Here is a 23228-nt window from a genome sequence, read left to right as displayed (position 1 = left end):
GGCCAGAGTGTTAGACAAATCTCCAGTGGCTCTGCCAGAAATATCACAACATCCTGGACCTGTCAATAAGATTAATTCCAGAAAAGGTTGCTTCTTAAGGCAGTGGAAATGAAGAGTATTCTTTTGTTAGCACATCTCATCTGGAACCAAAGGACTAACATCTGTTTTTGTTCTGTGTTTCTGTCTCTGTCTGTGTCAGCTAATTGGCTACAATGAGAAGCCCATCAACCTGCAGATGTTCATTGGAACCGCAGATGACCGTTACTTGAGGCCGCACGCCTTCTACCAGGTGCACCGGATCACTGGGAAAACCGTAGCCACAGCCAGCCAAGAAATTATGGTCTCAAGCACTAAAGTTCTCGAAATTCCTCTCCTCCCTGAAAACAACATGTCAGCCAGGTAAATGTCAAGACCACTTCAGGGTTGCATTACTTAGTTATGAGTTTACCACCATGAAGGAAGTCATGTCCAATGAAAAATAACCTCTTTTATGATTATACATAGTTGTAATATCTTCCAAAGGGGATTTTATAGATTTTCTTAATTTAAACCAACAGGAGGGTCGGGGACCGAAGGAAAATTTGAGTGTTTCCCATGGAGCAGAGAACCTAATTTTATTAATAAATTTAGGATACCTATAACAGCAGAATGATTAATTTGTATAAGACCTGGTTTCATTTACATTGGAATTAATAGGAAGGGATTTTCTCATTTACACTTGTAATAAATCATATTCACAGGCATTTTTAATTTCAACAGTTTGAGCAATTACACCCAGCTTCTTGTTGCTAATCCCCTGCTGGGCTTGTGGTTGGTTTTTATCACTCCTAGGCCTTTACTACTTAAATATGTCTTAGATGCTTGCTATCCCAGTGGTGCTGTATTGGGCCAACTATTTTCCCATTACCCTGCAGTATTGACTGTGCTGGCATACTTAAGTTGCGGAACTCAGACATTGAGCTGCGGAAGGGGGAAACGGATATCGGAAGAAAGAACACACGGGTCCGCGTGGTGTTCAGAGTGCACATCCCTCAACCCAATGGGAAGGTGCTGTCACTGCAGGCTGCCTCCATTCCTGTGGAGTGTTGTGAGTGTCTGCTTCCTAAACTCAGCTTACACACATAAAAATATTCATTCAGAAAGCCAGAACAGGAAAGATACAAAGATAGAAACACACAAACCTTCCCACATACACACTTGTTTATTAGCAAGCTTGCAGCAATTTAAGATTTGATCTGCTGTGGTTACTTTAGATAAGAATGTTTGAGAACTGTTAAAAATGTAAATGTGCTCAGTTTTTTCTCTTCCCTTCTAGCCTGGTTATCTATAAAGCTACAAAGACCTACAAAAATATATAATACATAATTTTTCTTTTATACGTAGGCTTTCAGAGAGGTTTTAAATCTACAGTCTGTTCTATCTTTATGTTATACCTTATATAACATAAGGTCACTTATAATACAGCTCAACAAATAACCATTCTCTCCTCAACCCTTTCTATCCCACTTCCAGCCCAGCGGTCAGCTCAGGAACTACCCCAGGTGGAGAAATCCAGCCTGACCAGCTGTCTGGTCAGCGGGGGAGAAGAGATGGTCATCACTGGTGCCAACTTTTTCCCAGAGTCTAAGGTCATCTTCCTGGAGAAAGGCCCTGGTAAGTTTTGTGTTCGCACAGCAGCTTAGCCTTGAACCACCCCTGCAGAATTAATGCGTGCCAAATGTGTGTGCAAAAATATTTCATGCTTTTTACAAGCCACCATGAGTAAAACATTAAATGTGTCATTTTGATCTGTATAGTTTTAGTCACAGACCAAACCTACTCTTCTATCATTTACAGTGGGATATTCTTCCCGGTGAGATCATATAAACCCACGTTTTATGCATTATTGCAAGAGGTCTTGTGCTTCTTCTGCATTTGTATTACACATTTTCTGTGCTGTTACTAGACCGTGACCTCTGTTTTCTCAAAAAAAGACAATATCTGGAGAAAATCTGTATATATTACAAAAGCATAAAATTATTCCTGACTTCTTTTAACAGTGTTGTTAATGTTTCTGCGTCACTTCTCAGCTACATTCACAGCTATCATTATATTAGCCTCAGGGAATTTCTTGTTCCAACAGGCTAATTTGTTAAATTCCAAACAGGTTATGGGAGTTGGTTAGTTGTGCTTACAGTATTTTTTAAACATAATAAACATTTTAAACATAATTTTTATTAACACTTAAACAATTAGTACGTCATCATTCATGCTTATGTTGCAGTTGTCACTGATTTGATCTTTATTTAAAAATAAAAAAAGAATGATATCAATGCTATAATCTGCCACAATAACTGTTATTGCGGCAGATTATAGCGTTGATATCAGATTCTTTTTTTATTTTTAAATAAAGATCAAATCACTGCAGTAGGACCCCACCCCCCACCCTCAAACTGTTTGTTTTGTTAATCACCCATCCGTTATTTACCCAAACACTGTAATTGAAATGATTAAAATGTTTAAATTATTTTTGTGCAGCAAGGTGATTTTTGTAATGTTGATGGCATGAAAAACACCTACAGACAATACATGCCACAGTTAGTTTAGTCCATCATCTGCCAGCAAACATGAACTACTAAAGCTAAAGAGCAGTGGAGATGGGGACATCTCTGCATCTACAATAATGACAATCAACTGGGCTTGCATTTGGTATGCAAGTGACAAAAACTTGCTACACTACTAAATAATACTGGTGTCGTGTAAAGACTATGAGTGTGGGGAACAAGATGAATGTAAAATCCTGTAACCAAAATGTATTAGTTTAATAAATACTTAAGAGTCTCTTGTGGGATTGATAGAGTATCTATATATCTATCTAGGCCGAAAAAAATTACTCAAGATATAGCTACATCCAGATCATTTTGATTTAAATCATGCAACTTTTATTACCTTTGCCTCAGCCCTCACTAGTCTGGTATTTCAAGACCCGCTAAATGACTTTAACCAAAAGTGATTCTGGTCTGGGTTTAGTTTGAAAAATCCAAGATTGTGGTTTAGTCTGCGCAGCAAGAAACTGAGACTTGTTCAGACAATTGCACAGGTCTCGTCAGTCTTAATATAGCCATGATAGTATAGCTAGGCACACATACATTTCTTGATTTCACCCTGCGTGTGTAAGTCCTCTTTTTTTAATGCCATTAGTACACTTCCACCTCATTGTCTGTCCAAACAAAGAAATCTCTGGTCTTTTTGTTATTGCTGTTCTTCTACTGTAGTATTTATTACATAAACCAACCCTCTGATTCCTGTTTACTCATGCACACACTTTGCCCCACATTTAGAAAGAGAGCTTTTTCATTGTAAAACATTGTTTTACAATGAAAATGTGTTGTAGATGTAGCCTCAATTAAACCCCCATGGTATTCATCCAGTCTGTTAAGTGGGCCTCTTTCTCTTCCTTATCCTTTCTCTCTTTTGTACACGACTCTATAACAACAAATATAATAGCTGTTACTTGGGATGGAAATTTTAAATGCATGAGTTTTGTTGAGCCAGTCTCTGCTTGCCTGAGGCACTTTTGTGATGAAGAGCTACAGAATCAAGTTCACACATGGCAGAAAGTTTTAGTGATGTTTCTGTGAGTGAGTGAGTGAGTGAGTGAGAGGCCTTCTGAAAAAAAAAAATTAAGGACAAAAAAAGCTGCCTGGAGGAATGTGTTTAGCTCTTTAAGGTGTACCAGGTGAAGCATAGCATAGAAATGTGGAAACCTTCAAGAGGCACATCTTGGGTAGGGAGAAAAGCTGGTGCATGAACGCAGTGGACTGTGGAAGAAGAATATGAAAGGAGAGAGGGCAATAATGTTGATTGGGTTTGTGTAAACGATCTACCTGATTATGACTAATCCGCCTGCTTTTAGTGCAGAAAAACACTGATTGGAGTAAGTATTGGAATGGAAGAAAAAAGAGAGGCAATGACTGATATTTTTCCACGGCTTCTCATAATTGAGGGACAACAGATTTATGAAAAACTGTAGAGATTTGCCCACTGTCACTCTTACTTACATTGCAAGATGCTACTAAGTAACTTTACTATATACAGATACAGATCCAATCTGTATCTGAGTTGGAGTGAGAGCCTATTAAAGGAGATAGATGTTTAGGTTTGTTAGGTTTTGCGCAGTTTTCGTATGAATCTTGTTTTTTGTTCATTTAATGCAATATACAATAATTGGAGATGGAAACACAATTACACCAATTTACACATATGTATTTGTTGTTGCTACTCTTTGTCAAATACTGATGTTAAACTAAGTCCATAACTGGTATGAGTCAGTTTTTACAAGCATGACTGTTTATAGAAGGGGTTTGACTTTAAAGGCTACCTTGAATTGTTTCAAATACAGCCTGGTTACTCCAGTGTTTCAGCTGTAGCTTCTTAAAAAGAAAAAGCCCACAGTTGCAATATAAAAAGCAATCACCCTTTATATTTTTATTCGGTCTCCCAGCACAATAAGAACATGTTCTTTCCCTCTGTCTGGAGTCTGGAGTGTCTCGATGAACCGAGTCATTGTCTCGGTGGTGGTATGAGGCTCCTGTCGAAGCTTGTTGTCTGACAGAGCATGTGGGGCCCTTGCTGCTGCCTGTTGAATGTCAACATGCTGTGCTGCTGTAATGCACTGCTGTCGGCTTCAAAGGCATTCAAGGTCATTTTCTTCACTGAAGGGGAAAAAAATTCTCTTTTTATCAACAGGTTAAGCTCTTCTTTTGCAATCAAGTGAATCTGTCTTTTGTGCTTACTACAAGTAAGGCTAATGTTCTGTGTGATCAGAATACCTTCTAAAAGCCATAGTTGATTTTGGTAGAATATGTTACAATGACTCTAAGACTGCCTCTTAGGCCTCTAAGACTGCTTAGTTTGCTGGGATCTACATGTAGGTTAGGCCTCTCTGCAGACTTGTTGCAGATGCCTGAAAGTGGTATTTGGGGGAATCCTTTGGTTTTTGTGGAAGAGGTTATGCAGGTGCACATTTTACTTGCACCATGTAGGCACCCTGAAAAAAGGTTCTCAGAACCTTCACAGACATACGTCCTGAAAAAAGTAACTGCAAATTAACATAAGCTAAAAGGCAATTGGGTAGTTTATTTGTCACAGTTCATATTCTTCTGAATGGTGCAGTGACTGATTTCTTCCAGCCAGAGTCCAAACTTGTCAGTGTTTTCACCCCAGCTGCTTCCCTTCAAGCAGCTGCCCTCATAGGTGTCTGGCCAAATAATTAGATCCCTCATAGGAAAGCTGGAAAAGAGGTTTTCCAGCCAGAAACCTGGCACTTACTTATTTTAGAATAAATACAATTATTCCACTGCTTTCCCCATAATTTTAACCAGGCAAGACAAACAGCATGATATTTGGATTACTAAAGGCTCAGAAGCCCGATTTTCTTCGTAGGGCTTTTGGGCTTTTAAATCTACATCATTTTGACGTCTCCTGATATTCTGAGTAACCTGAAATTTTTACTTTTCCAAGGCCTTTGGCTCTTTTTGAGCCATACTTAAGAAGGCTGAAAATACAAAGACTCTGCAAAACAAGTTTAAAAACAACATACTTTAAAGTCTCTGAATTAAAGTGCTTTACTCAGTAATGATCATGTATAGCCTGGCGTTTTAGTTAGTTAATAATTTTCTCGCTGTGTTTTATATCCCTCTTTTAGTGTATTTCAAAGTCGCAATGATTCAAGTTGTGTTTGGCCTGAAGCGGTATTGTAGTGATGTGATAAACTGATGCTGTCTGCTTCACCATTATAGCTTAGCTTACATGATTCACGCACACAAGTTCTCAGTCAATTCTTCACCGAAACGCTGCCTCACTAGCCGGGCTGCCACTCAGGAGCAGTTGAAGATTTTTTGATATATTAGTATAACCTAATGTGTGCAGTTTCATTTTCATTTTGAGACAGTGCTGATGATTTCAAAAATTCAAAAACAAACTTGGGAGTCCCTTTTATGTGTATTCAAGAATTTTAACTTTAGATTGACAGAGATTGTAATGTCAAAGTCTCTTGCTTCTTTATGCAGCATTTTCCTTTTTTTTAAAAAAAAAAAAAATTCTAAATCATTCGTTCCAGATGGACGACCACAGTGGGAAGTTGAGGCAAAAATAATCCATGAGAAAACTCAAGGTGTAAGTAGTATTTATTTATTTATTTATTTTTACCTGTGTAGTTACATTATGTTTTTTTTCCACAGTGCTTTTAACTTTGTGATATGTTTCATGACAAAAAGTCTCAATGTTTTTGTAGTCATGCATTGTGGTGGAGGTCCCTCCGTACCACAGTAAGAGCGTGAGCTCAGCCGTGCAGGTGCAGTTCTATGTCTGCAATGGCAAGCGGAAAAGGAGCCAATCACAACGCTTCACTTACCTTTCAGGTGAGTTGAAATATTCTTGTGTTTTTTAACAGAGCGGCTAAGGGTCCTTAAAAGTCTTAAGAACAGATTGAGAAAGAAAGAGCTTTAAAAATGTATCTTAAATTTAGTTTTGAGGAGTTTGGGCCATTTCTGCACATTAAGATCACACAATCCATCAGGACTGTTAACACCATGGTATTTTTGGAGCAGACTAAAGTCTGATCCACAACCCAATCTAGGAAGTGAAAAACAAATATTAGATGAAGGTGATGATTATAGCTTACTTCAAGATTTCTGTTTAACCAGCATTTTTAGTTTCTACAAATGATACAGAAATGTATTAATTAGACCTGTAATTATAAATGAAAGTCTTCATTAGTCAAGACAGAATTCAAGGTGCTATTATGACTTGGTGACGATGTAAAAGGAAGTAGTGTTGCACAGGCTATTGGAATTGTTATGGGGTTTTTTTTATTAACTAAAAAAACAGCATTGTTCTAGTTACCTAATTACTTAATTAGTTACTGAGTTTAATTGATGTTTAATCTGATTTGATGGTGTTTTCGACTAAAGGACCACATGAGGAATTAGGCACATAGTGAAAGTAAAAGCATTTTACCTTCAGGTTGTGTCAGACTAATAGAAAATGTTCAGATAATACTGCACATTGCACGTACTGTTGTAATACTAAATGTCTTGTAGCTTATCAAAGATTTAGTATTTTGTGACGTTAATAAACATATGTAAAGAGCGTTTGAACATATTTGTAAACACAGATGGGCTTTTTTTAGAGTCTAGATTCATAACGGTTTTTTTTTTCTTAATTAAGAAAGTACACAATTACTTCATTTAATATTTTTGCAATGTGAGATAATACTTTAAGCATTATTTGGCATTGCTCCACGCTTGTGTGACACCCCCAAGTTAATGACAAAAGTTTAAAACATCATGTTGCACGCTTCTCCACGGGGGCTTTGCTAACCTCGTTTCTTTCTTTCTCTCTCCAAAGAAAGCATTGCTGTGGTTTAGAGAGGGCTCTTCCACTAACAATAACATTAACACCTGCCAACTGTTTATTTTGTAAAGCTTTCTCAATCCAGAGCCAACCGTTTTTTGTTTTTGTGTTTTTTTTTTTCTGACATGCACTGCATTTGCATGATACAGATCTTTTGCTATCCAGGAAACTTTTATTATACACTGATTGTGAGTTACAGTGTGAAGTGTACTTTTTTTCTTAAAACGTTAAGGAACTCAGTCTTAACATTTTATTGTTAAAGTTTCTTCAATATTTCAAATCCTTTTTCGGATCAAATTTATGTCTTGTTATTAGATATTGTTATTGTTTTTTTTCCCTCATAAAGCAAGTCAAACTGAAAACATAGTTGGCGGAATATATTGACATGTGAGCATTTTGTGCAACACATCCAAACCCTTACTGTCACCGCAGCAGTGTGTATAATTGTGTTTGTGTGTGTGTGTTTATGTGTATAAGCAGCCTTGCCCATCCACCCACCCAGCCTTTCTGTTTGCAAGCACGCCCACTCTGCACAGGCAGTTCCTGTTTTCCCCGTTGACAGATTAGTTCAGCCAATTACAGCAGAGTAGAATAACCCTGCTCAGTCAGTCAAGATGGGTCGCTGACACCGCTAGTATCACCACGGACACCGCGTCCTTTATTGTGGCAAAAATAGAAAAAAGAAATCAGCTAATCAGTCGGTTTCATGTTTCATCGTGGGCTGCTGCAGAGGCCCTGGCCCAATTTAAGAATGTGTTCTGAGAAAACTTGGAGAAAAACTGATGAACAAATAACCTTTGTTTCTGTTTTGGTTTTTGAAATCGCTGCATTGTCATTCAGGTAACGCGGATAAACCTCACGTATTTGGACTGAATTTTTTTATAAATTTCGGAAAATAAAAGATGAAAACATCTTGAGCTTACTCATATACTGTTTATACTTGTATTCCCTTGCTCCTTTTCAAGCCATTTCAAGTTTAAAAGCACCGTTACTGTGCCTCTTGCCTTTTAATCCCAGAAAGTGATTAAAAGCACAGTCAGTGAACTCGTTGGTTCTGTTGGTCTGATCCGGGCTGGGGGGCATTCAGCTCCTCTTCCCACACAACACTTCACATGATGGCAGCCAGACTGACAACATATGCTCTCTCTCTGATTCAGAGCTGGATAAAAATAAAACTCACTGTCACAAGGCACCAGATTGGGAAATAGGTTACTGATTGGCATAGCAGTGCTCTAAGCTGTCACAGTAAAAGGAAATGGCCCCATTTAGTATAAAAAAATTGGGAGGCTTTTTTTTTTTTTAAATTTTATATAGCTTTAAGGGTCTTTTAGTCTACTTTCAGCCTTAAACCACAATTCTGAGGAAACTAGTGGGACCTGAAAATGTGGAAAAACTTAAAAATGCAACTCACTTTTGTAGCTGGTTTAGGTCCTTGGACTACTGTACCTGAAGCAAAAATAGCAGTGATATTGTTGATACAGCAACACTCTGGCTTGATAAATGCATATATTGCTTTTATCTATGTTCTTGCTGTGTTTGGCTGGCAGACATGACTGACTGTGTGATTTTTCTCATTTCCCTTCCTCCTGTCTGTGTGTACCTCTGTCCCTTTAGTTATGGTTAAACAGGAGCACAGAGACGAGCTGGACCTTCCTGCGGTACCTCCTATTTCCATGCCCCGGGCACCTGCTGGCAGTCTGGTGCGCACCCAGCTGCCTTCTCCTGAGCTGGGCCACCCATCGGATAACCTTCTGTCCAGCTCCCCTCACGGCCTGGCCACGGGCTCCGGACCTGGCCTGCTACCCGTGCAGACCCCCTGCCCCTCCCTGGGCTCCCCATCTTTCCAGCACCTGCCCCAGCTCCAGGGTCGCATTTTGCATCACCCCCCTGCAGACTGCCAAATGACGTACCACCCAAACTCTGCTCCCCTTTCTGTTCCTCCTCATTCTTCCTACCAGCCCATGCAGCACAGTCATGGTCACAGCCTGCCCTTCAACGGCCAGCCCAGCCTTTCTCCTCAGGGCTATGAGAGGATGCCATTTCAGCAGAGCCCCAGTGCAACATCACACCCAATGGGCATGGGAATGTTGTACCCCTCCTCCCCTTGTTCCTCACCAACTGCTCCATCCTCTACAACAACCAACCCCATTGAGGGTTCCCCACAGAGCCAGCAACCCCTCTTTACTCCCTCATGCTCACATCTCCAAACGCTGGGAAGCTATCACTGCTCTCCCACCCAGGTGCCCTCCCCAGGTGGACACCCCCTAACAGGGCAGCACTCCACACCACTGCAAAGGGCCATGGGCTATCACCCAGTTAGTCAAAGATCAGCATCCTGTCCCACAACGTCCAGCGCCCCTCCTCCAAGGATGGTCCCCTCTCCCCACTCTGGGCCTTCTTCTCCTCAGCTCCACTCATTGCCGTACCAGTCTCCCACCTCATCTTCACCCACCTCAGGCGGCAGTCCTCTGGGGCCCCTCCAACAGCAACATTCAGGACAACTTTCTCCCCAGGCTACAAGCCCAGTCCTGACTAGCCTTTCTCCGGCAGGAGTGGGGCCTCTGGTTCATCCTCTAAGCCCTCAGGGGCCCTTCCAATCAGATGGGGAGAGGCTGAGTATTAAACAGGAGCCAGAGGACAGGGAGCCCACCTTCCGCTCCATTGGCTTACAGGACATCACACTGGATGATGGTGAGATGTATGACCTTATATTCTTAAAACATTTCCAGTGGGTTTAGTTTTTATTGCCTAGGCTCAGTAGCTACCTTGTATTTTAATAAACAGTGAAACACGTGTAACCTTTGGGAGAAAGTTCGATGTTTAGAACTAGCTTCCTTTACAATTTTAACTGTCATTACGTGAAAAAAGAAAGAGCTGAACTCATTCAAATTCGACTGTCTTTCAGAAGTAACACAAAACAGACAAAGCAATCTGAAATAAAAAATTAAAGGTTGATGGAGTAATAGTGTAACAATAGTAATTTCTATTTTCTTTTTAAAATTATTATTATTATTTTTTTTTTAACCATGCTTCTTTCTCTCTGCAACCCTGTTTTGTTCTGTGTGTAACTATGCGTCTTTGACTCTCACTCAGTTTTCTGTGAGTCCAGCCTTCAACTCTCATTATCACATTTTCCTATCCTTTTACACAAGATATTTAGAGCACAACCATCTGTGATCAATCTCATTTTCAGTCTGAAACAAGGGACCGCTCAGGGATTAAATTTACCCTACAATATGTGACGCACAAGATAAATTTGTACCTGATGATGTAAAACAATACACAGCACCAGTTGTTATATTTTCAAGAGGCTGAAACCTTGATGCCTGATAACAGCGATAGTGTTTCATCTGTCACTGCAGTGCACAGTTGTGTACACAGGTTCATTACTGAGGGGTCTTGTGACTTCGTATTGGGTAACATAGACACAATAAGACTGATAGCTGTAGTATCGTATTAAAGAGTCTAATTGTGGACTGCAGAGCTTCTGTATCTGTGGCAGCAGTTTGGAGATGAATTACATTTTGAATGTTTTGGCTTCTTGGAGCTGAAGGCAGGGAGAGGATTGCATCATTTTGTGCTACTTGCAAAGACTGTGGCTGGAACACGACGACTACGTTTGTGTGCTGCTGCAGTAATTACATCCTGTGTGTGCTTGTGTGTGCTTGTGTGTACTTGAGCGTGTGTGTACCTGCACTAACAACTCTAATTAGCATGCTCAGAAGAACTTGTTGACTTAACAATTGACCATGAAGTCAGCACATGCATTTAGCACCTTTTTTTTCTCTCATCCATGAACTTCTCATCCTAAAATATGTTAATCCACACCGTTCTAAGTCACCTACCTCCTTATCTGTAGGTTGTGTTACCACTACTGACATATTCAAATGAGAGTTCTGAAGATTTAGGGTTAATAAGTAGCCTGGCAAGGCTATGTAAGGGAAGTGTGATACTGCGTTCTAGAAAGGGTCAGTCTCATTAACACAGCACTGCTCTCAGTAAGTCGTGTGAACAGCTGGTGGCGTTCAATAGTGTATAAAACTTAAGAATACATATAGCTATTCCCTTTTCACAACCTCATTCATGTGCACACATGAAGTCTGTTTAGCTGCTTTTTTTTTTTTCTTCATGAAACTTTAGCGCAGCGTTATTCAGCCTCTGCCCCTGTCAAACACAGAGACACAGTCACTTTGAAAGTAGCTGTCTGTACTCAATCTCTTATTAAAAAAAAGTGTGAGAAAAGTTTGTGAGTGACACAGTTCAGACGGGAATGTAAGCTCTCCCTTTGAGCCTGTGGCTAAAAATAGCTTTCTGTGCCAGCCCAGCTCTGTAGGCCATGTTTTGAAGTAGAAATGTGGAGTTTTTACCCGGCTCTGAGTTTTAGGAGGTCGCAGCACACTCTCTTAAGTAGACCACATACACCCCAGTTTGGCAGACAGGCAGATCAGGATGAACACAAATTTTACCACAAGGGTTTATGAATTCATGAAGCGTGGCGATAAACCTGCATTCTGGTTTCATAATTTGAAAAAAAAAAAAATAAATCTAAAATTATGACTTTTGAACACATAATTATCATTTGTTTTCTGATAAAATGCTTCTTGTGTTTAGAAGAGTTTGTTCTCAGACTGGTTTAATATAGACTCACACTTAAGCTCAACTTTTGCTGTACTACCATAGACTGAAGTCAGCGATAGAAGAGGGAATACAAATGTGTAGAAAACTACTCTGATTAGCAAGCAGATGGCACTTGTGACGCACACCATAGCATGCGCGAGATGTGTGTCTTGGTGTGTGTGTTAGGGAGAGATTGTGTGTATTGTGTTTGTGTGCATCTTTTTGATATTGTGTGTGTGTGTGTGTGTGTGTGTGTGTGTGTGTGTGTGTGTGCCTGCCCGTACAGAGCAGGAGACACAGGAGGTGAGAAGACAGACTGACAGACAGATGGACAGACAAGTCCTGAATCCAAACCCACTGCAGGGTCACTCAACTGAGACGTTCAATCTGAAATGTTCTTGGAATCTGAAATTAAATTGAAGTTTAAACTGAATAATTTAATGCTTATGTACAATGTGTAATGCACATTTGAAATTTTCATTCCTGTCTAAACACAGAAGTGTATTTTTGGAGAAACAGCACTTAAGATGTATATAAAAATTACATAGATACATAATTGCTTCTTTGTTATTTTTTATTAGGCTTTGCAGTGAAAGACCATAAGCCACAAAAGCAAAGAAGTATCTTCTCAATGTAAAAGCAACAAGAGATTTAACAGAGTGTTCCTAAAATGTGGAGCTTTTCTACTGCTTTGATGTCTGAATCAAAACAGAACAGAATATAATTGGGTGGTGCCTTAATGGAAAATGATCAAAGACACCGGTTTTTATAACAAATTTGTCACAATTGGTGTATAGAGCAAGGTTTATCAGAACTTTAACCAGAAAATGAATTATAGTTTCCATTTAGGTGCCGTATACGTGATTAATAGGTTTATAATCCGTGAGATTGTCAGGCAGGTTTTCCAAGCATCTATAGATACACGTCTGTTTGGTGACTGTATGAGCATGGTAGCGGCTTAAAGAATGCATAGTGGTCATGGTGACAGAGTCTGAAGCTGTTTTGCTGCCAACCTGTGCACTTAACTAATTAATCTGCACGTGACTGTCTTTATGTTTGCAGAGCACAGCTGGGAAAGAATAGCATGTGTGTTATTGGCTTTGTTTGCATGTGAGCAGTTGCTGTAGTGTCGGCACTGCGCGCAGCGTGTGTCCACAACAAAGCCGGTCTTTTGTCAGCGCTGCCCTGCCCAATTTCATAGCTGCCCCAAACTGTGAGCTATGGCTTTGAGGGTTAATAATAGGCAGAGCCCTGCTGCTTGCACTCCTCGATGCTGAGACACTGGCACAGTAAAGACACAGAAACATGCACATTGAGTGACACGTATAATCCTGTGGATGTCATCAAATATGCCAGGCAGTGTCCATCTTTAAATATATGTTTTTATTGTTCTGTTTTTCTGTGTTTACAAGGAAAGAAACTACATACAAATGAAAAAGTTTCACCAGCTGTTGCTAAAAGGACAAAAAGTATTTTGTGGTGGAAGAAAAATCTTCACATGTTGGGAGATTTATTTTTTACTTTTTTGCTCCATCTTTGTTGCTCCACACAGATTTATCTGCTAAGCAACATTTTTGCACTAAAAATGTGCTTGCTCGTTATCTAAAGAGCACCACTAATCTCTTCTTCTATGTTCAGTGTGATGGTGAATGCAGCACTAGGTTGGCTTAGCTTAGCTTTCATAATAGAGTTGGGTTATGAAGCAGCTAGACTGTCTATACCATTATGTGACAAAATCCACCCACCAGCTCAGTAGTGCTGCTTCACACATGCATACAGAGTTTACAGAGTTCAGTTACTGGGCCACTTCATGAAGTCTACACTTAATGTCCAAATGAAAGTGATACTTGTTTCTTTAACAGAAAGATAATCTGCTGTTAAATCATGTGTGAAGGTGCTAGCAGATGGATTACTTTCACAGAAAACAATTTTTTCCCGTTTCCAGTCTTTGTGAATTCACCAGCTGTTGTAGTTTCATATTAGCAGACAGAAATAATTTGGTATGTACCAGGTAATGAGAGGCATGTTATAATGCCACCAAAGCCAACGACTTCCCATTTTGCTTATCTCTAAATGATAAACTGTCATTTGTTTATTTAAAGTCATTTCATGATGTGCATCCTGCAAATGATGTGTGCACCATGAATGCTACAAAATAGCTGAGAACTGGAAAGTTTGTAATAAAAAAAAAAAAAAAAAAGTGGTGAACTGGCCACTGACCAAGTAATCCAAAAAGACTGTTTCTCAGCAGTTGGCCCTCCAAGGGGGGGAAAGCCAGTAAATATTGGATTTACCTTTGAGAAATGCAGCTACAGCTTTCTCTTAAATGAAATTAAACATAAAATTAGACTTTCAAATACCTTTTTGTCTTTGGGTCCTTTTCTAAGCTGTAATTCACTGATATTTTTTCTTGGAATGAAAAGTTCATTTGTAGAGTCGCCATCACAAACCGATTGAAGTCATTTACAGAACATTATTTTTTTCATGAAAAAACAGAAATTAGTTGTTTTGTGTGACAGTATGAAGTCTCTAACACATTAGAGTTAGAGACTTCATACTGCCATTAGGCAGAAGAATAACACGAATAACCCCAAACTCCTGATTTGCTGGCATAAACGCTGTAAGCAGTGAAAGGAAAATAGATTTCCATTAAATGCCACTGCTGCTCTTTAAAAACAATGGCAAACATTTGCTGGTCTTTTCCCCTCAAACAAGTGGAAAAGGACTTTCTGTGTCATCTTTCCACACAATTAGGGTCTTAAAGAGTTTAAGGCAGATGTCTTGGCAGAGGCAACCTGGTATGGAGACGGTGCCAGTTGCTGCATTTTTCGTTAGAAGAAGGGAAAGCCTAGAAATCCCTCTGTGGTAATAAAAGTAGTTTAGCTCGTACGTTGTTTTTTTGTTTGTTTTAAATATGCATATATGATATTATTTAGGAAACTAGTACTGCTGCTTTTATGGTTAAGGTTTTTTCATAGTTTTTTCCTCTGTTGCTTTGTTGACAGTCTGTTTTCTGTGCTCTTAAGCCAGGTATGGAGCATTGGTGCTCAACTGGAAAATTAATACGAGTCACCACATTTTCATGGTGCACAAGTAAGGACTTGACAGATTGTAGTGAAGCAGTTTTCACTCCCCTTGTAAAGCTGTGGAAATGTGTGTTTGCAAGCTTTTGTGTGTGTTTGTGCCCGTGAGCTTTCGGTGAGTCACTTTAGCCTGTTGAGGCTACGTTGCCGCTGCATTCCTGTTGGTAGCCAAAATATTACAGGACAAATAAATTTCTTCTGTTTGTTCTTAAATCTAAAAGATTTCCTGCTTTGCTCCTGAAATATCTTTGGATGTTAGACTTGCTAATGAAAGTATTTGAAGATGTTACTTTTTTGAAAATTGAAGTGGGGAAAAAGCTCTAAATCTGTTGTTTTAGTTCAGCTTGCAGCCAGTAGAAAATGACAGTTTAAATGAAGAAAACAAAAAAAAACCCCAAAACAATAGTATATACATTTTATTAGTGGTGTGGGTTTTGGAGATGCCCCCCAAGTGGCCATTCAAACTCCAGTGGTTTCTGTTTTAAAACTCTGTCTTCCGGTCATCCGCTAAGTGGAACCACAATTCTGTGTCCTCGTTGAAAGGCGAGAGTCTTGCGAATCACTTACCGTTAGATCAAATGGGAAATCCACAGATGATTCACAGAGATGAGTGACTTTGAGAAACTGAGACTTTGTAAAAAGCTTCTCCGGTATGCTCTGTGCCCTCACCCACCCACTCACTCACTCCAGAAGTAAAATTAAAATGAAGCACAAAGGGATCACAGAGAAGCAGCTGAGATGAAGGGTAAATGGAAATAAAAGGGGGGGGGAAGACTTTTCCGGAGCAGGCCTGGAAGATTTCAATACCAGTTCTATCAACTGACCGTCTATTTCCAATGTGTGTGATCAGTCAGTGGCTCTTTTACTTGAAGTTTGCTCTCATAGACGAGGCTTTGTGAGGATGTGTGCATGTCATTACAGGGCCCTGCAAGTGGAAACTGTGTGCTTTGATATTCCCTGTTGCAGGCAAACCGAGTCTTGCTTCCCTCTGTTCCCTTTGCGCCAGTATTTTCCATTGTGGCATGTTGTCTTCATTTGCTGGACCAAAGAGTCACTCAAACTTTGAGCTATTTGCTTAAGCCGCACTGCCAGAGTAATGTTTTTAATGCCTGGGTCAGGGAATGTTTTTCAGTGTGTCATAAAGAGTTTTGATAATTACCCACTTTCCATTTCGACAGAAGACATGTTTATCGTACTGAATGACCATCTGCCTGTTTCACTTCTGTTTTGCATTTTGGAAATCTTTTCAATGTGCCTATGCTTTTGACATGCACTTTAGAAACGTGAGCTAACCTAGTCACAGTGGTCTCCTGCTAGATGTGAAACCTCCTTTCAGGGAAATTTAACAGAGCCCCTGATACCACTTCAATCACAATATGCAGATTTGACAACAAATTCATTTCTCACTTAGCAGTTTATTTCTAAGATTTAAAATCTGCCTGACATTTTGTAGCCACGCTTTTTTCCCCCTGGGTTTGAGGTAATATCTATAATATTCTGGACCTTCTTGCTCGTTGTGACTCTTACCGAGCCTACGGGCAGACAGTAGTGGTGCTTAACTTAAAGAGTTTTCTCTTTCTCCTGCATTCAAAGACAAACTTCTTTCGTATTTGTGCTGGAAACTACATAACAGTGTATTGCTAAAGATTGGATGAGAAAAAAGGTCTGCATGCATGGTGACTGGAAAAATCGTCCTCCCTCTAAGTTAACATCTTTAATCGTGCAAGAGAGGAGGCAGCACTTCATGGGTTTGTTTTGTTCTTTTCAGTCAGTTAAAAGATTTAAATCTGTTAGCTCCCAGAGGATTGAGTGATCTGATTGTAGCCTTTACTAGTAGGAGTAACTGTAGTAGTGGTAGTAGGCTGACTGCAGATGTATATTTTGACTAGGGAGCCCCCCTCCCAGTCATCTGCAGAGGATCTCCCTTCGGCTGAGACATTCAGAGCCACAGTTACTACGACAGGCAGGGCTGAATCACTGGTTTTCTGTTGCACCGTCATGAACAATACCAGTAAACCTGAGAAAATACTATGGCATATGAAACTAGTCATAGCTTATGCGCGACTCAAACCTCTGTTTCACTTCTGGTTATTGATGTGTGGAGCTCCAGGTTAAATTGAAGCATAGATTATCTGTTGCTCAGTGATGAGGGAAACGTTTTATTTTTACAGACTGCGATTATTGCTCAGTTGCTTACTGTTGCTTTGGTTGTGGCCTTGTTCTCCTTAAAGATAAGCGTTTTGGTTTACTGACCTGCTAGTTCTAGTTTTTAGTCCACACGTTAGAACTTTTGTTATGAAACTGAAGCTGTTCCAAGTAGTTTGTTGAATTGAATGAGAAGGGAAACAGAAAAGAATCGTAAATGGGCAGAGGTGGAGTAAACTCCTTTTCCGTTGTATGTTTTTTTTGAGATGGAAATTCTCTTCCAAAATAAGTTCTGCTTATTTCCGACGGCCCCACACGAAATTGTCCAAATTTACATCGAGCGCTGATGTAATATCAAGACCGAAGCCTCATGAAAATATTTCTGACAGTTCATTTTGGGAAACCTCACTAGAGGGTTGTGTTTTTTTTGTTTTGGTTTTCTTTGAAAGAGAGAGCGAACAAATTGAATCGAAATGAGTGGAATAAGTGTAAACTTTAGCTGGGTTTTCTGAATTTTTATGCTAATTCCTTTTTTTTTTTTGTCTCTTCTTACGTATTTATCGGTCGATAGATTAATGTTTGCCTATGCAACAATCTAATCAGTACAGCGGAAAGTGATGAGTTTTTGCAGACGCCCACTTAATGTCGGTCTGTCGCACTTCACACTATGTTGCTCATATTCCTGTGGTATTAGGGCAGATTCACTCCCTTGAATAAACAGAGCTTACCACATAACGCTTAAGATGTGCAGAAGGCCTGTAAGCGCAACTCTGTAATGTGTACCTCTAATTTGATGCATCAGTGCTCACAGTCGTAATTTTTCTTACACACTAAAAGCAATTTAATTACGTTTAGTGCAGTTAAGTGCTATTAAGATATATTCTAAATTTGATCTGGATTAAAAATGCAAGAAGTCAAATGTTAAACCTTTATTGAACTTCATTAAACTGGTGTTACAGAAATAAAAGAAACTCAGTCTATAGCTGTGTCATTTTATCAATGCAGCTGCTGCTCTGGCGGTCCATTAACAGCTGTAAGATGCAGTTTATTTTGAGCCCAGCTGCAGCACTTGTCTTTCAAAAGGTCACGGCCTTTAAAGGAGATCTGTGGTCCTCCATCAGAGCTTTATTTCACATGAGGAATTATGTGACAAAGCAATGAACCAGTCTACTTGCATGTTATACGTCAAAGTTAGACTGTATGCTCAAAGGTAAATGTTTGCTTTGATAATCACACGGTAGTCTCACAAGTGCGTGGTGTTGCTGTGAGTGTGAGAGTGTGCGCGCATGTGTGTGTGTGTGAACATGGTTGACATGGGAAAGGAAGAGCCTCCCACGCTAACAGGATGATGTGAGTGATGGTGGCCAGACACAAAAGCGAACAGCAGAAAACACAAATAAAGTACACCAAGGCACTAAATTGCGCTTCTGGTCCCATGACAGAGACTGAGACAGAAAATCATGTGTTCAGTTTGAAAAAATGAACTTGAAGTACTCTTGAGTTTGAGGAGGCGGCGGTGAAGCTGTGAAACAGATAGAAAGGTTAACAAAATAAATGTTAAGACTTCTTTGTTTTGCTGAATTTATTAAGGTTGTGTTGCTTTCTTACTCCACTTGTATTACTTTATAGCGTTTATGCGTGTTTGTGTACGTGTTGTTAAATTTGAATATGGTTTCTTTTTTCTGAAGAAACGCTCTTGGCTGGTTCATTCGCTCATCGATGACTAAGTCGCTCCCTGTCACATATTTTAACTGAGTTACAGTAAAGCATTTATAAACTTCTCAGGAGTGGGGGCTTGATTTTGCACTACAGCTGCACATGTGGACAGAGTGGGGTGGAGAAGAGCTGCATTTTGATGGGCATGCACAGACATATCTGCCTTTGAGTGCTGGTGTCACACTGGGCCAGAGGTCTTTGCTACACCCACCCAAACCAGTTTGCCGAGCCTGTCTTCTACACTCTGTGTTTTTGACCTGTCATCGTGTCATTTAAAACACTTAGGGAAACCACATGAAGAAGTCAGAGGATAAAAGGTGAACTCATACATGTTGTAAGAATGGAAAAAAAACCCATTCACCTCACATTTTCCATAAATTTAAAATAAATGAAAGTGTTCTTACTCTTTCTTTCCTCATGTCTTCCTCACCACGTCAAAGTAAAGCTGATTTACTTCATGGCTGCAGTTTTTACTGGCTCCCTGCTGTGTTTCTTGTGGCCCCAGTGTGAGTTCTGAATGGAGACAGCAGATGTAAAACAACCATTCAGGCTGGCTGGAAAACAGGCTGAGAAAGACTTGCTTGTTATTTATTTAAAATCAGGCTCTAACTGAGTGTGTTGAGTAATTAACCTTGCTGTGCCTGAGTGCCTCTCTGGGCTCAACAACGTGTTTAACAATAGATTGGTTTTACACAACCTTTTTGCCATGCTTACACACCCCATGAACGGGCCTGAGGAAATGTACTGAACCACCATTAAATCTCTAATGAAGTAATGGACGGCCCCGCTGGTTGGCCAGCTGCACAGGAGTGTGTGTTTATAGGAGTCAATGTGCTGTGCTAACTGCTAACATTTCTTGGACTTGAACACGGTTTAGAATTGGCACATTCAGTGAATGGAATAGTTTCTCTCATTTGTTATGTCAGGAGAGATTATATCTCACGTCAGAGCCATGACTTTGTGACCTTTGCGTTTGCCAGTTTTTTAGAGTTTTTTTTCTTCTCCATTTTAATCTTTTGGCAGTTTGAAATTGCTATTTTTGTCCTATAAGGAACTCAGGGTGGAACTGCACTGACCTCTGCTGGAAAGAAATGCACATGTTCTGACAAAACAATATATTTAGAGTTTTGAATATTTATTAATATTTTTTTTCTGTTTGTCTCCCTTCGCAGTGAATGAGATCATCGACAGAGACATGTCCCAGTCCCCCAACCAGTCGTAGCTCGGCCCTTGCGCCAATCCCCTGCAACTCGTAAATCCTGCCACTTCCTCACCTCCAGTATGGACCCAGGTGCCGGTCCGGGTGCTGGTCCTGATGGAAGAAGGGGGTTGAAGAGAGACGATTGTTGTCAACGGCTGAATACAGTTGGGAGAGTCTGTTCCAAACCACAAGGATTTGCAAGTTCACCAGCCTGAAGAAGACACTCCTCTGATTTCTTTTAAAACTGTTTGTCATGTGTAGAGAACTTGATGCTGAACTACACAGATTAAAAAAAAGTGAGCAGGAGGATGTTGTAGCCATGCCAAGTTAGAGCCAGGGTAAAAACTGTCAGAGAACAATAAGAAACCGTTAAAAAAAACCTTTTTCTTCAGCTCTTTAATGATCAGGTCTGTCTGTGACCCTTCAAAGCACCCAGTCTTCCTGACCAATCAGTTCTCACCTCTGTGAGTCTTGAGCACTCACCTTTTTTAAGTTTATCTACAAGAGACAACTTAATGCGCTGTCGTCGCCCTCTCACCAGCATTGACCTTTCTTATGAGAATAAGAGATGCTCAGTAGTGCACAATCACAATGAGCCAGAGGGCTGTGGCAGTGCTCTCAGTGTTGCCAATTTCTCAGGCAACACTCTTAAGCACCAGGGTGCTATAAAATATTCAGGGTTAATTGAACTTCAGCAAAAGTGTGGCAGAACAATTAAGAGGTGAAATTGGCTTAATAATGATCAGAACACCCATAATTATTTCAGAAAAAGCTTTGCTAGCCAAGCTTTGCTGTCAGGCTGAGTGAGTAAAATTTGCTGTAATGATGCTGTCCACTCTTTTTTCCCCCCTTCTTTTCCCTCCTGTAAATGATGAAAATATTCAGATTTAGAGGAGCGGGGTCCTGGCAGGTAGAACGAGCTCTTGTGGCACCGGTCTCTTTCGGATCTGCAACATTCCACAACTTTTTGTAATCTTGCAGCCGTGTAGATATCTGTACATTAATTCCCATACACCACCACCACCACCATACCCTATCTTTTCTTCCTCTGTTTCTCTGCCTTCTTCACATTGAACAAATGCCTTATTACCAGTTAGGAGCTTTCAGTGGTGGCGAAAGCTTTTTGTTTTTGTTGTTTTGCACAGCAGGCTTTAAGTTTAACTGTTTCAGAAACAGATATGGGGCTCGGATTATGCGGATGTGATTTCAGGAATCCCGATGAGGGAGAGTTGGAAGATGCATGAAGATGCAGATTATTTTGGTGTTCGAGAGAAGTTTTTTCATTGGTCCACAGACAGAGCTTTCTGCCTCTGAAATTTCCCCAAATCTCCCAGGGCCCTTTGTGTGCCTTCCGTTTCCTAACAGCAGTCATATTTCTAGTGGTATGAGTGCTGACGCAGCAATTATGAGAAAGTATTTATGCATAAAAATGTTTATGTATTGCACCCTGTTTAGCAATGAAAGCTGAAATCCAGGACTCCAGAAAACAGGAATCTGATGTATCGGGGGGTATCCCACATCCCTCTATTAAAAACAATCAGTCTTTGCTGATAACAATCCAAGACTCCTCCTCCATCGTTTCCAGGATTTATTCATTCCCATTCTTTCTCTCCTCGCAGATGTGCAGTGCCTGTACGGCGGCAATAACAAACCTGAGGAAAGAGCATCTTCAGGCATATTTTTAGTCAGATATGACGTGGATATGAACAGACAGATACTGATTTTGATTTGAAGATTTCTACTGGTTTCTGCCTTAAGCTTGACAAGGGTGAGGAGAGCTCAGGAGTGTTTTCTTTAATTATGGTTTGAAGTGAGTTTCCAGGTGAAAATGATTATGCTATGCATTCAGACTCTGCCTAATGCCTTTACATAAGAAAAAAGACAAAAAAAAAGACCTTGATGCCTGTAGGAGTAGACTCTAGATGTGTTTTAGATGCTTGATTGATTCCGTTAGCATCCTGGATTCGTCCATCAGCCAACCTGCTTTGCCGAGGACGCAGTGCAAGCATCTTAATAGGTTCAGTTCTGAGTGAGTGTGCAGATGAGTGTTTGATGTTCGTACCAAATATGCTGTACAGAAGACAGGAATCTTAAGAGTCCTACTTTCAACAAGAGAAGCACACACATGTATTTTAGGCTATGCAAATTGTAACAACAGCAAATGGGAGATATGATGTTATATATGAGAAAGGAGATTATAAAATACGTGTAAAGTCGCTTATGAACTTCACAGAGAAAAAAACCTGAACCTTCAGATAGTGCGAGTATCATGTCACTATGTAAACTATTAGAATGCCTTAACTCTTGTTTGAAAACCAGTTTTCAGTGTGTCTGTATGCTGTTCTGGGTTGTTGTTATTTTTCTATGCATAAGACATAAGTCGGTAACTATTATTGTTATTTTTGTTTGATTTTTTTTTAGGGGGAATTGTGGACTTTAAGGGTGGGGTGGGAGGAAAAAGATGTTTTGGGCTTCTTCTTTTTTTTTGCATAAAGCTGGTTCTGCAGTTTGAAAGACGCGAGTCTACAAAAAAACACAAAATAAAACAAACAAAACAAACAAAAAAAACCATAAAATTTTTAAAAAATATATATAATAAAAAAACTAAAAAGAAGCAAAACCAGCATTGACAGTAAACTCTGGCTGCTGCCCTCGTCTGTCATAACCAAAGACTGAACAATATGTTCCCACTTTACATAATAGTAAAGCAACAGAGACTGTACAACTCTATTTTTGATACTTTGAAATGGATGTCATTCCTAAAAAAGGTGGGGACATGAGCGTCTCATATAATAATAAGGGAAATACAGGTTTAGCTTATGTTTACCAAGCCTTGTATTGTCATTTCTTGTATATTTTGTATGTTTCAATTTTTGTAATTTTTAAGACTGCAGTGCTTTTTGAAATTATTCAAAGGGAATAATACCTTGCATCATACTGTAGACTCTAGTGTATGTCAATAAAACCAAAAGCTCAGCCATGGCTTTGCATCGCCTCACTTTTTTCATCGATCTCTCTGAGATACAACTTTATTTTATACAACTTGTCCTCATATTTTGCAAAGTTAATGG

General features: G+C 39.8%; 1 protein-coding gene across 2 annotated transcripts in view; it reads left to right on the top strand.

Moving 5' to 3' along the window:
• The window catches only part of nfatc3a (nuclear factor of activated T cells 3a), a 58160-nt gene extending 35021 nt beyond the window's left edge, over positions 1 to 23139 (top strand). For both annotated transcript variants that reach the window (XM_085164113.1, XM_085164102.1), the window contains exons 4-10: positions 200 to 399; positions 915 to 1087; positions 1513 to 1653; positions 6101 to 6156; positions 6275 to 6401; positions 9010 to 10086; positions 20129 to 23139. In XM_085164113.1, coding sequence (XP_085020239.1) covers positions 200 to 399; positions 915 to 1087; positions 1513 to 1653; positions 6101 to 6156; positions 6275 to 6401; positions 9010 to 10086; positions 20129 to 20178 — 1824 coding nt within the window. In that variant the 3' untranslated portion in view covers positions 20179 to 23139. The remainder of the gene's footprint in view (positions 1 to 199; positions 400 to 914; positions 1088 to 1512; positions 1654 to 6100; positions 6157 to 6274; positions 6402 to 9009; positions 10087 to 20128) is intronic.
• The last annotated feature ends 89 nt before the right edge of the window (positions 23140 to 23228 follow it).

Source organism: Neolamprologus multifasciatus, chromosome 1 (genome assembly GCF_963576455.1).
Source record: "Neolamprologus multifasciatus chromosome 1, fNeoMul1.2, whole genome shotgun sequence".
Taxonomy (NCBI): domain Eukaryota; kingdom Metazoa; phylum Chordata; class Actinopteri; order Cichliformes; family Cichlidae; genus Neolamprologus; species Neolamprologus multifasciatus.
The sequence above is the reverse complement of the archived record's forward strand: the minus strand, read 5'-3'. Positions and strand labels throughout refer to the sequence as shown.